The sequence below is a fragment of the Ornithorhynchus anatinus genome, chromosome 21 (assembly GCF_004115215.2).
Source record: "Ornithorhynchus anatinus isolate Pmale09 chromosome 21, mOrnAna1.pri.v4, whole genome shotgun sequence".
NCBI lineage: Eukaryota > Metazoa > Chordata > Mammalia > Monotremata > Ornithorhynchidae > Ornithorhynchus > Ornithorhynchus anatinus.
This window is the reverse complement of record NC_041748.1, coordinates 5,781,288-5,793,538: the sequence shown is the minus strand read 5'-3', so window position 1 is coordinate 5,793,538 and position 12,251 is coordinate 5,781,288. Positions and strand designations below refer to the sequence as shown.

Sequence of the window (12,251 nt, the reverse complement as noted above, 5' to 3'; positions counted from 1 at the left end):
GACCCTCCAGGATCACATCTCCAATCTCTTCTCATTTCTTATGTCCTACCAGGGTCTCATTTCCAAACCTTTCCTGAGTCTGCCTCTCCAGGATCACAGTTCAAACTTATCCCTCTTCTCCAAATACCTGCCCCCACTACGTCGTCCCCTATTCTTCCCCCGATCCACTCGGTTCCAGGTTAATATCATATAAGACATTAGGAGTTTCTTATTTCACTGTCGCTCAAGGAAGGGCACTTAGATATCCATCTCCAGGGTTCCTCCTCCCCCTCATATGAGGGATAGTTGGAGTGACTGCCACAGAGGGATTTACCTAGAACTCCAACTCTTTCCCATTTCATTCGCGGTTTCATTCTCCTCTTCCTCCTCTCACCCCTTCCCCGTGGGGGTCCTGCAGGGCTGTTATTGGCTTCTACTCTTTATATGTAAATATATATACACCATCCCCCACCACACAGCGTGTGGTGGAAAGAAGCAGCGTGGCTCAGTGGAAAGAGCACGGGCTTTGGAGTCAGAGGTCATGAGTTCGAATCCCAGCTCTGCCACTTGTCAGCTGCGTGACTGTGGGCAAGTCACTTAACTTCTCTGTGCCTCAGTTCCCTCATCTGTAAAATGGGGATTAAGACTGTGAGCCCCACGTGGGACAACCTGATTCCCCTATGTCTACCCCAGCGCTTAGAACAGTGCTTGGCACATAGTAAGCGCTTAACAAATACCAACATTATTATCACACACACAAACACACATGTATATATTCACATCCTCTCCCAAACACCCTCTCCTTGCATGGCTTCAGCTACTTCCCCTATGTCAATAACTTCCAAAGTTTCCTCACTAGGCTCAACCATTTTCTAGCTAAAATTTTGTATGGTTCCAGGATATCTTCACCTAGCTGTACCTCTGGCCACTTTAAACTGAACATGCCTAAAATCAAACTTCTCATCTTCCCTTCCAAACCCCACTCCTCATAAATTTCCCATCTCTGTGGAAAGCATGACTCTTTTCTCTGTCACAGAAACTTACCACCTTGATGTCATCCTCAAATATTTTCTTTCATCTTTCACATTCAATCATCTACTAATTCCTACCAGGACATCCTCCACAACATTTCTCAGCCACCACCTGGTTCAAACGTTCATCTTGTCCCCTGTTAGCCATCTGGCCTACTGAATCAGTTTCCTCACTGGTCTCCCAACCCCCAGCCTTTCCCCACTAAACCCTGCTGCTCAATTTATATTTCTAAAATATTATTCTGCATACATCTTTCCAATCTCAGGGTCCTCCACTGGCTATGCATTTTCCCTCTGCATCAAGCAAAAGCTCCTCACCTTTGGCTTCAACCGTCAACAGCTTTCCTCCTCACCTGCTACTCTTCAGCTTAATTACATTTCATTCATTTCAAGTACACCTTCTCAAAGTACCGCTTTCTGGATTCCCCCACTTCAAACCTTGGCTCATGCTCATATCCTGCCTTGGATTCTTCCCTGCTTCAAAACTGCCAGCTCTCAACCCTTCCCATCTTCAAATTTCTCCTGAGATTTCCTTCCACCAGAAAGCCTCTGTTGAATTATCAACTCCTCAAGCCATATTTCCCCTTATTGTAATTTTTCTCAATGAGTTATTTATATCCACTTTCAGCACTTATGTACAAAAGTATATTCAATTGTATATTTCATTATTCATTCAGCTATTTCATCCTGACATATTCAAACTTTTATATTCTTTCATTTGTAAATCATTTCTGTCTGCCCGCCTCCCCCGTAATACTGTATGTCCTTAAAAGTCAGCAAACATTGTGTTTTGCTTCTGTGTACCCTCCAAACTGCTTACCACAGTGCTGTGCAGTCAGTGGCACTTGATAAGTCCCACTGATTGACTGATATGATCTGTCCAAAAAAGGAATCTATTTTACAAAATTCAAGGTAGTCATAAATACATTACTTTTATTCAATCATATTTATTGGGTGCTTCCTGTGTGCAGAGCACTGAACTAAGCATTTGGGAGAGTACAATACAAGAATAAACAAACATGTTCCCTGCCCCAGCTTACAGTCTGGCGGGGGGGAGGAGAACTTTAACTTACCCTAACCTAAACTACCTATTACCTAATCTAATACTTTTATCCAGGCAATCAAGCAAGAGGATTTTTTGTTTCCCCTTGACAACATATTACATGAGAGAAGAGCTAAAGGGAACTTCTTCCAAAAAGAAAAACACAGCTGGGATGGACTTGTGCTAATTACTCTTCCACTTTCCCTATCACCTAGAGGATCTGCCAGGAAACAACCTCAGTGCTAAATCATTCTAAGGGCCTCACACTAAGACAGGCAAAGACCCCTTCCGCACTTCATCTAGTTGATTTATCATTTACTTTTTCGCTTCACTTATTGCCTTCTAGGTAAATACATTCTAAGCCCAGCTGGGCATTCCTTGTGGGTTTGCACTGCAGACTTCTGCACACCTTACTTGGAATCATATCCTTAATAATTAGATAAACGTGGCTTTTAAGGGTCAAACACATGATTTGGGTTTTAACTTTTGAAATTACTTCACACTTTCAAATGTGCCAGAGTGAAAAAAATTGCCCTAGTTTAAAAAGTCCAAAAACTTTGAAAGGGTTGCTTTAAATAAGGACTATTAATGACAGTTGTAAGGACTTTGCACTCCAAAGTACAAATACCTGCAACTTGAAAAACTCAAATTTTCCAGGAACGGAGCAGCCTCTTTACTGAAGCTTCATTTTAACTTTTAAAATACTTTTGTAGATTTAGTACCTGTTAATTTTAACAGTTGGGCAAAGAACATCTCTTGGCGTTAAAGTTCTATAACAACTAAAAACATTGCTCAAATAATCAAACTAGTGGCAGTCACATCCCAGAGCTTGAAGGATGTGCTCCCAAGATGCTAATTCCCAAGAATTAGGGCAGTTTCCCCACTGTCTTTACAATAAAAATGTTTGTTTTCTATTGACCAGCTGCAGCAGGTAGCAAACTCTATTTGGACCTCTATTTCCAAATCAAACAGTGCTGGAAATCATATTCCTTTTCCTCTTCACTTCTCAACTAGTCTGCATCTGTAAAATATAGATTGGCACATTTCACAGTTAATAGACCTTTAATTTGATCATATGAAATGTGGCCCAATTGAATATATATTTGCAATATACCAGTGCACAGATTTACCCATTCCTTTTTTTTTTCCCTTTCCAGTGTTATTTTTTTTCTTGAATGTTAGAGTACTTTGAAGAGACGTGACTGTCAACTTTTACAATAGCATTTTCTTAGAGAAAGAAAATAAACCGAGGGGCAGCGAAATCTAGTGAAAGGAACTAGGGTTAGGGAGTCAGGAAAACTTTGTTCTAGTACCATACCTGTTACTGGATGGTTATGTGGCCTTGGGTAAGTCACTTGACCTCTCTGTGCCTCAGTTTCCTTATACTGTGCAAGCAGAACAATTCCCACTTGTATGTGATTGGGGACAGCAAGTAACTAAGTATTTTCTCCCTACCCCTACCCCCACCTCCAACCCCATTCCAGGGGACTGGGAAAGACCAGAGCAGTCCCTCCTACTAACCTTCCCCCCCGTCCCTATCTGTCATAGATAGATGTCATAGAAAGGGATTCTTATCCCTTTCTATCTAAGCTTGATAGAAAGGTTGAGAACAATAATCGTGGTATTTGTTAAGCACTTACTATGTGCCAAGCACTAAGCACTTGCCTAGATACATGATAATCAGGTCAGGCACAGTCCCTGTTCCACATGGAGTTCACAGTCCAAGAAGGAGGGAAAATATGTATGTAATCCTCACTTTACTGTTCAGGAAACTGAAAGCCAGAAAACCTCAATAATTTGCCCCACAGGAGGCAAATGATAGAGCTGTGACTTGAACTCTGGCCCCCGATTCCCATGCCTCTGCTCTTTCCATTAGGCAGTGCTACTAAATCCAGGTTTTCTAACCCCGATTTTCAAACATCTATATACTTCCAATTTCTGTATTTGAAATGATCTCACGAGCGAATGGAGACATCTCAAAATTGAAAATCTCTTTTTTCCAGCCAAAGAAACAAGGATGAAACAGCTTCCATATCCAAGGCAGATCTTTGACCTGTGGGAGATTTCCTCACCAAAAGGCAATAAAAACAACCATAGTATTTGCACTTTGTACTTTAAATGTAAATTCACTTTGTAGAAATGAGATATTTAAGCAAACTTTTTTTAATCTGTGAAAATGGAACAGCTAGTTTTGAAAAATTAATCACATACAATGTATGTGCCTTCTTTTGACCTTTGAACTCTGTACTTGGTGAAGATGTGTCAGTTTGCATTTCAACTTAAAAATACCCCCAAATTTTTTTCTGCAAACATTAACATAGGAGACGCCTTATTGTAGGTATTTTGGTTCTGTGACTATGCCTTTATATTCCTAACCAGTACAGTCATTTAACATAGTTATGCTTGGACATTTTGCTTCATTTGAAATCTACTGTACTCGCAATACTTTTGAATCAGTGTTGGAGGTGTTAAGTTTCCCCAGGAGGTTTGTAAATTACTGCTGACTCATTTTGCGATTCATAAACCTAGCGAGTTTTTCCATTTTGTTTCATTTTACTTTCCAAAGATCACGCTCGTGCAGTGAGTTATACGCAACCACTAAAGGATTTAAACAACTATGTTTAGTGCTCTTGTAGAAAAGTATATTTTTTTCTGAACATTTTCGATATGCCTTCTGTTCTGAACTTTCCTCGAGTTCCGCCTTTGGCTGAGATTAGTCACGCGGCAAACCGGGAGAGAACGAAATGGATATCGGTGTCACTCAAGTCTCTCTGCCAAGTCTCAGACCAGAGGCCTGCTGTCAGAATGAGGCAGTAAAGGGGCAGAGGGCTAAATGCAAATAAATCTAGTTATCGAGAGACAAGGGAGGCTCAGCAGGCTTGACTGGCTAATTCTTTCCCATTCACCTGGTTGGGCTTATTTCCCTCCAGGCATCGGAGGCTCACAAGAAGGTAAAGCTATCAGCTGAACAAATTACGAACAGTTCCCTGCCGTAAGGGCGTAGCCAGTGTCATCAAGACTGGGGCTTCTCACCCTGCCAGTCGTGGAGGAGTGCAAACAAGTTCTCATACCTTCTCTGTCATTTGGGTGGACGCCTCGAGGAAATAAGAAGTTGCAGGTGCAAACCTCATCTAATGGGACGGGAAAGAAATTGTTCCGGTTCCACTTACCTACGGCTGAAGGCAGCAGAAATGACTGGTGTGTGAGACTTCACAGAGGGCAACCACCAAAACTCTGGCAAGGGATTAGAGGCCAGAAAAGCTCATCTTTCTTAGATTCGACGTTTGAGGGAAGACCTGCAAGCAAAGATGGCCGTTGGCAATGCTGTTCAGATGCTCAAGCGCTTAGTACAGTGCTCATATGCTCAGTACGGTGCTCTGCACACAGTAAGCGCTCAATAAATACGATTGAATTGAACGAAGATGTAGTTTCCTTGTTGGTCGAAATCTCCGTGGCAATTGAAAATGTTTCATGTTAAATCATGTGTGTGAGTAGGCATTGGAATCATGTAGGAGGCTGAGTACCAGTATAAGCTGTGCAGAATTTAGAACTGTAATCTTTGGAACAACACGCAAAGTACAAAATGTGTCAACATTATATTAAGAGTGGTTTTAACCTCAAGTGTATTTGATAACCTTGCATATTCTAAACTTTGAATTTAATCTTCTTTTTAGATTAAAGCACAATATGCTATCAAATCTGATGCTAAGACTTTTCTTTGGGCTACTGGGACATCCACAATGTCTTCATCGGAATGGCTTGTCCGAAAAATGGGACGCTTCCCCAGAACCAGCAGGCATCACCCTCAATATATCTGGAACTAATAATAATTTTGGTATATGCTATTAGTAATAGTAACACTAATAATAATAATGCTGATGATGATAATAGCATTTGTTAAGCACTTACTAGATTCCCAATCTCAGGATTGAGGTTCACACATCATTCCCGAGGCAAGACTCCGTCATCATTATCATCATGGTCAACATCGTCAATGGTATTTACTGAGAATTTACTGTGCTCTGCCCAGTGGGCAGAGCACTGTCTAAGTGCTTGGGGGAGTACAATACAACAGAGTTGGTACACGTGACCTGCCCACAATGAGCTTACAGTCTCAAGGAGAAGACATACATGAATAAAAATAAGTAATTTAAAACATATTATTTATAGATAGGTACATAAGTGCTGTAGGGTTGAGGCTGGGACAAATATCAAATGCCCAAAGGTCCCAGGTCTAAGTGCATAAATGACCCAGAAGGGAGAAGTAGCTGCGGTAAAGAGGGCTTAATCTGGGAAGGCCTTTTGGAGGAGCTGTGAACTTAATAAGGTTTTGAAGGTGGGGAGAGTGATGGTTTTGCGTATATGGAGGGGGTGGTACTTTCAGGGAAAGGGCTCACTGGCGAGAAAGATGAGATTGGGGCAAAGCGAGTAAGCTGACACAAGAGGAGTGAAATATGCCAACTGGGATGTAGTACATAAGTGAGGTGAGGTAGCAGGGGGCAAGGAGATTGAGTGCTTTAAAGCCAATGGTAAAGAGTTTCTATTTGATGCGAAGGTGGATGGACAACCATTGAAGGTTCCTGAGGAGTGGGAAGACATGGACTGAACATTTATGCAGATAGAGGGCCCGGTCAGCAGAGTGAAGTATAGGCTGGAGTGGGGAGAGACAGGAGACAGGAAGGTCAGCAAAGAGGTGGATGCCGTAGTCAAAGTGGGATAGGATAAGCACTTGGATCAACATAGTAGCAGATTGGATGGAGAGGAAAGATGAGATTTTAGCAGTGTTGTGAAGACAGAATTTATAGGATTGAATGACAGATTCAATAAATGGGTTGAATGAGAGAGTTGAGTTCAGAACAATGCCAATGCTACTGGCTTATTAGATGGATAGGAGACTGGTACTGCCTATGGTGATGGGAAAGACAGTGGGAGGACAGGGTTTGGGTGGAAAGATAAGGAATTCTGTTTTAAGGACGTGTTTAGTTAGAGGCATCGGTAGGACATCCGGGTAGAGATGTCCTGAAATCAGGAGAACCCTGACACTGCAGAAAAGGAGAGAGTTCAGAGCTGGAGATGTAGATTTGGGAACCATCCACACAGAGATGGTAATTGAAGCCATGGGAGCAAACAAGTTCTCCAAGGAAGTAGGCATAGAGGAAGAATAAAAGGGGACCTAGAACTGAGCCTTGAGGGACCCCCATTATAAGAAGGTGGCAGAGGAGGTGCCTGAAAAAGAAACTGAAAAGGAGTGGCCAGAAACATAGGAGAAGAACCAGGAGACGACAGTGTCAGTGAAGCCTAGGTTGGATGAAATTTCAAGAAGGGGTAGGTCTACAGCGTTGAAGGCAACTGAGAGATCTATTCATTCATTCGTTCTTTGGGTCGCATTTATTGAGCGCTTACTGTGCGCAGAGCTGGGAGAGTACAATACGGCAATAAAGAGAGACAACCCCTGCCCACAACGGGCTTACAATCTAGAGATAGAGGCTGTCAGATTTGGCAAGAAGAAGGTCACTTCTTACCTTAGAGAGTACTGTTCTGTGGAGTGAATTGGGTGGAAACCAGATTGGAGGGGATCAAGGAAAGATATGGACGAGTGGAAGTGGAGATAGTGGATGTAAATAATTCTCATGAAGTTTGGAGAGGAATGGTAGGAGTATCCATCTACCTGAATCCAGGGCTCTCCTCAGAGCAAACACTCTATAAATACCTCTGATCGATATGTGTGATGCCTCTTTTTAGGAGGTTGTCTTTTAGGGAAGAAAAACTCCAGACACAGAACGGGTTCAATAAACCATATTAAGCCCCCAAAATGGGAGATAGGGGATATACACTCACCTATAATTCAATTTTACAACCACTTCAGACAAAAAATTAAAATAGACTGCAAATGCTGCCCAGGGCTTGTTCCAGAAGTAAAATCAAATATAATCTTCTTTTTATGGTTTCTGTTAAGCGCTTGCTATGTGCTAGGCCTTGTACCTAAACAGTGAAGTAGATTCAACGTAATCAGGTTGGATACAATCCATGTCACACAAAGGGTCACATTCTTAATCCTCATTTTAGAGATGAGGTAATTGATGCATAGAGAAGTTAAGTGACTTGTCCAAGGTCACACAGCAGACAAGTGGTAGAGCTGACATTAGAACCCAGGTCCTTCTGACCCATGCTTTATCCATTAGGCCATGATGCTTTTGAGTTCTCAAATACTGCAATATCCAAACGTGTCTCAAAATAACAGGAATAATGATGGTATTTGTTAAGTGCTTATTATGTGTCAATCACTGTTCTAAGCGCTGGAGTAGAGGGAATCAGGTTGTCCCACGTGGGGCTCACAGTCTTAATCCCCATTTTACAGAGGAGGGAAATGAGGCCCAGAGAAGCTAAGTGACCTGCCCGAAGTCACACAGCTGACAAATGGCAGAGACTGAATTAGAACCCACTACCTCTGACTCCCAAGCCCGGGCTGTTGCCACTAAGTCACGCTGCTCATTATTTAACAACTTTAAGGCAGCAGAGTCTGAAAAATATTATTATATCCTAATCATGCAGATGCTTCCAGACTCCTGTTTACCAAAGGAAAATGAGTCATTTGAACAATTCAAATTTCCTTTAAGATCTCAGGTGGAAAATTACACTTTTGCAACCGATTTACCATGTTTAATCATTTAAATGGAAGTCATAATTTTGGAACTCAAACAGATGATTTTATTAGTATTAGTACTAATAGTATTAGCAGGAGTAATAGTGATAGTGGGTCTTTTAGACTGTGAGCCCTTCGTTGAGCAGGGATTGCCTCTCTCTGTTGCAGAATTGTACCTTCCAAGCGCTTTGTACAGTGCTCTGCACACAGTAAGTGCTCAATAAATACGATTGAATGAATGAATGAATCATAGTAACAACAGTGGTTGTAGACATAGATTAGTAATAATAATAATAATAATGTTGGTATTTGTTAAGCACTTACTATGTGCCGAGCACTGTTCTAAGCGCTGGGGTAGACACAAGGGAATCAGGTTGTCCCACGTGGGGCTCACAGTCTTAATTCCCATTTTACAGATGAGGTAACTGAGGCACCGAGAAGTTAAGTGACTTGCCCAAAGTCACACAGCTGACAAGTGGCCGAGCCGGAATTCAAACCCATGACCTCTGACTCCAAAGCCCGTGCTCTTTTAACAGCAATACAATCAGTAAGTGCTTAATAAATACCACTATTATTAGTAGAAGTTGATAGAATCAATCATATTTATTGAGCGCTTACTCTGAGCAGGACACTAAGCTAAGCATTTGGGAAAAAGCGGCACAACATTCTTTGCACACAACAAGCTTATAGGCTAAAGGAGACAGTATTTATTGAGTATTTATTTACTCAGTATTTATTGAGCACTCGGTACAGAAGTAAAATGTTACCTGCAGCCTTACAGGGGAGACACACTTAAAAGTATTTACTAAAGTGGCTAAATAAATTATTCAGCACACATATAAACATGAGTGCTTGAAGAGGACATAAATAAGTTTGTTAGTACTAGAGTTGGCTGAAAGGATGATATGATTCAGGGAACTGGGAAGTTAAACAGGGAAGGCTTTCTTAGATGAGGCAGGATTTTAGAAGGGTTTTAAATAAAGGGAGAGCTGTGGTTTGCCTGATGTGGGGAAAGAGTTATTATTATTATTAATCATATTTATTAAGCACTTTGTGCAAAGCACTGTACTAAGAGCATGGGAGAGTACAATATAACGTCAAACACATTCCCTGCCAACCACAAGCTCAGAGTTTGAGGGGGGTAGTGATGGAGGTGGAAAAGTTGAGTGTGAGGTACAGTTGGAAGGATAGCTCACGAATGAAGCAGTGAGTTAGGGATGAGCAGAAGGAAAATGCAGATGGGTATGATGGGGTTAGCCACATTTGAGGAGTTCTTGGTCGTAGAGATGCATGGGGAGCCAGTGGAGGGTTTTGAGGAGAGAGCCAAGAGAAGTTTCAGGAAGGCAGCAGATGTAATGTAGATTAGTTGTAGAGTCTGGGAGACCACCGAGGAGGCTAACACAGTGATCTTATAGCAACACAGGAGCTTAGATGAGCGATAGCAGTCTGGTGGAGAGAAAGGGCAGAAGCAGAAAATGTGCTGGAAGAACTAGCAAGATTTGGCAGTAGACTGAATGTGAGAGTTGAACAATCTCAAAGAATGGAGGATGACCCCAAAGTTAAGGACTTCTAGAACAGGGACGGTGATTGTGTTGTCAACTGAAACGAGGGCGTTTAGGGGAGCGTGTTTAGGGCAAAGATGAAAAATTCTGCTTAGGCAGGTTGAATTCATTCATTCATTCATTCAATAGTATTTATTGAGCGCTTACTATGTGCAGAGCACTGTACTAAGCGCTTGGGATGAACAAGTCGGCAACAGATAGAGACAGTCCCTGCCGTTTGACGGGCTTACAGTCTAATCGGGGGAGACGGACAGACGAGAACAATGGCACTAAACAGCGTCAAGGGGAAGAACATCTCGTAAAAACAATGGCAACTAAATAGAATCAAGGCGATGTACAATTCATTAACAAAATAAATAGGGTAACGAAAATATATACAGTTGAGCGGACGGGTACAGTGCTGTGGGGATGGGAAGGGAGAGGTGGAGGAGCAGAGGAAAAAGGGGAAAATGAGGCTTTAGCTGCGGAGAGGTAAAGGGGGGATGGCAGAGGGAGTAGAGGGGGAAGAGGAGCTCAGTCTGGGAAGGCCTCTTGGAGGAGGTGATTTTTAAGTAAGGTTTTGAAGAGGGAAAGAGAATCAGTTTGGCGGAGGTGAGGAGGGAGGGCGTTCCAGGACCGCGGGAGGACGTGGCCCAGGGGTCGACGGCGGGATAGGCGAGACCGAGGGACGGCGAGGAGGTGGGCGGCAGAAGAGCGGAGCGTGCGGGGTGGGCGGTAGAAAGAGAGAAGGGAGGAGAGGTAGGAAGGGGCAAGGTGATGGAGAGCCTTGAAGCCTAGAGTGAGGAGTTTTTGTTTGGAGCAGAGGTCGATAGGCAACCACTGGAGTTGTTTAAGAAGGGGAGTGACATGCCCAGATCGTTTCTGCAGGAAGATGAGCCGGGCAGCGGAGTGAAGAATAGACCGGAGCGGGGCGAGAGAGGAGGAAGGGAGGTCAGAGAGAAGGCTGACACAGTAGTCTAGCCGGGATATAACGAGAGCCCGTAATAGTAAGGTAGCCGTTTGGGTGGAGAGGAGGGTTGGGTGGGTGGAGGGTTGAAGTTTAGGCGCCGGCAATTCATTCCTTCATTCAATCATATTTATTGAGCACTTACTGGGTGCAGAGCACTGTACTAAATGCTTGGAAAGTACAGTTCGGCAGAGACAATCCCTACCCAACAAGGGGCTCACAGTCACAGAAGTTCATCCAGTGGAGGTATCCTTGGGGCAAGAGAATGCAGTATTGCAAATCAAGTGAAAGGACAGGAGTCATCCTCAGTGAGGTGGAAGCTGAAGCTTTGGTGAACCCTGTAACAGAGTGAGTGCAAGGTAAACAGAACAATCGTGGATACTCACAATAAAATGATGAGAGGCAGAGAAGCCAGTGAGACAAAACTGTGCCTCCATCAGAGAACACCAGTTTAGGCCTGATAATGTTTCATGGAGGGTGGAAAGATCCATGTCGTTTGAAGCGGCCGAGATGTGTGAGAGCTGTGGTCTGTCAGATCTGGAGAGGGAGGGACTAGTGATTGGAATAAGGAACATGGTAATTGGAGAAAGAACATCTTCTACAAGTGGATAAATTGGATTTAAACAAAATCATTAACATACGTCAAGCAGCTGAAGCTAATTTGTTACTTAGGCAATTGATGGGGCTAAAACAATAGACGAAGTTATAGAGCACTCAGGTCTGGATTTGTATATTGTTTTACTTTCTGCTGTAGTTTTGGATCATTTGTAACTGTGCTCTTACCCTCTTACCAGTGTGCTCCACACATACAATAGTAGGATGGGCAATCTGTGTTTGCTTGTCTTCCCCCTTAGAGGACAGAGATTGTTAAACTTCCATTGTTGGTCTCTACAGGCCTACCTCAGCACAAAGTAGGTGATCCATAGTTGTTACTGATGATGATCATAATGATAATAATAATGATGATGGTATTTGCTAAGTGCTTACTATGTGCCAAGCACTGTTCTCAGCACTGGGGGAGAAACAAGGTAAACGGGTTGTCCCACGT

The 12,251-nt window shown here is 42.8% G+C and overlaps 1 protein-coding gene across 4 annotated transcripts in view; it reads left to right on the top strand.

Moving 5' to 3' along the window:
- SMOC2 (SPARC related modular calcium binding 2) overlaps window positions 1–5,755 on the top strand; it is a 242,717-nt gene extending 236,962 nt beyond the window's left edge. For all 4 annotated transcript variants that reach the window (XM_039915092.1, XM_029049423.2, XM_029049421.2 and 1 more), the window contains exon 13: window positions 4,056–5,755. In XM_039915092.1, coding sequence (XP_039771026.1) covers window positions 4,056–4,073 — 18 coding nt within the window. In that variant the 3' untranslated portion in view covers window positions 4,074–5,755. The remainder of the gene's footprint in view (window positions 1–4,055) is intronic.
- The last annotated feature ends 6,496 nt before the right edge of the window (window positions 5,756–12,251 follow it).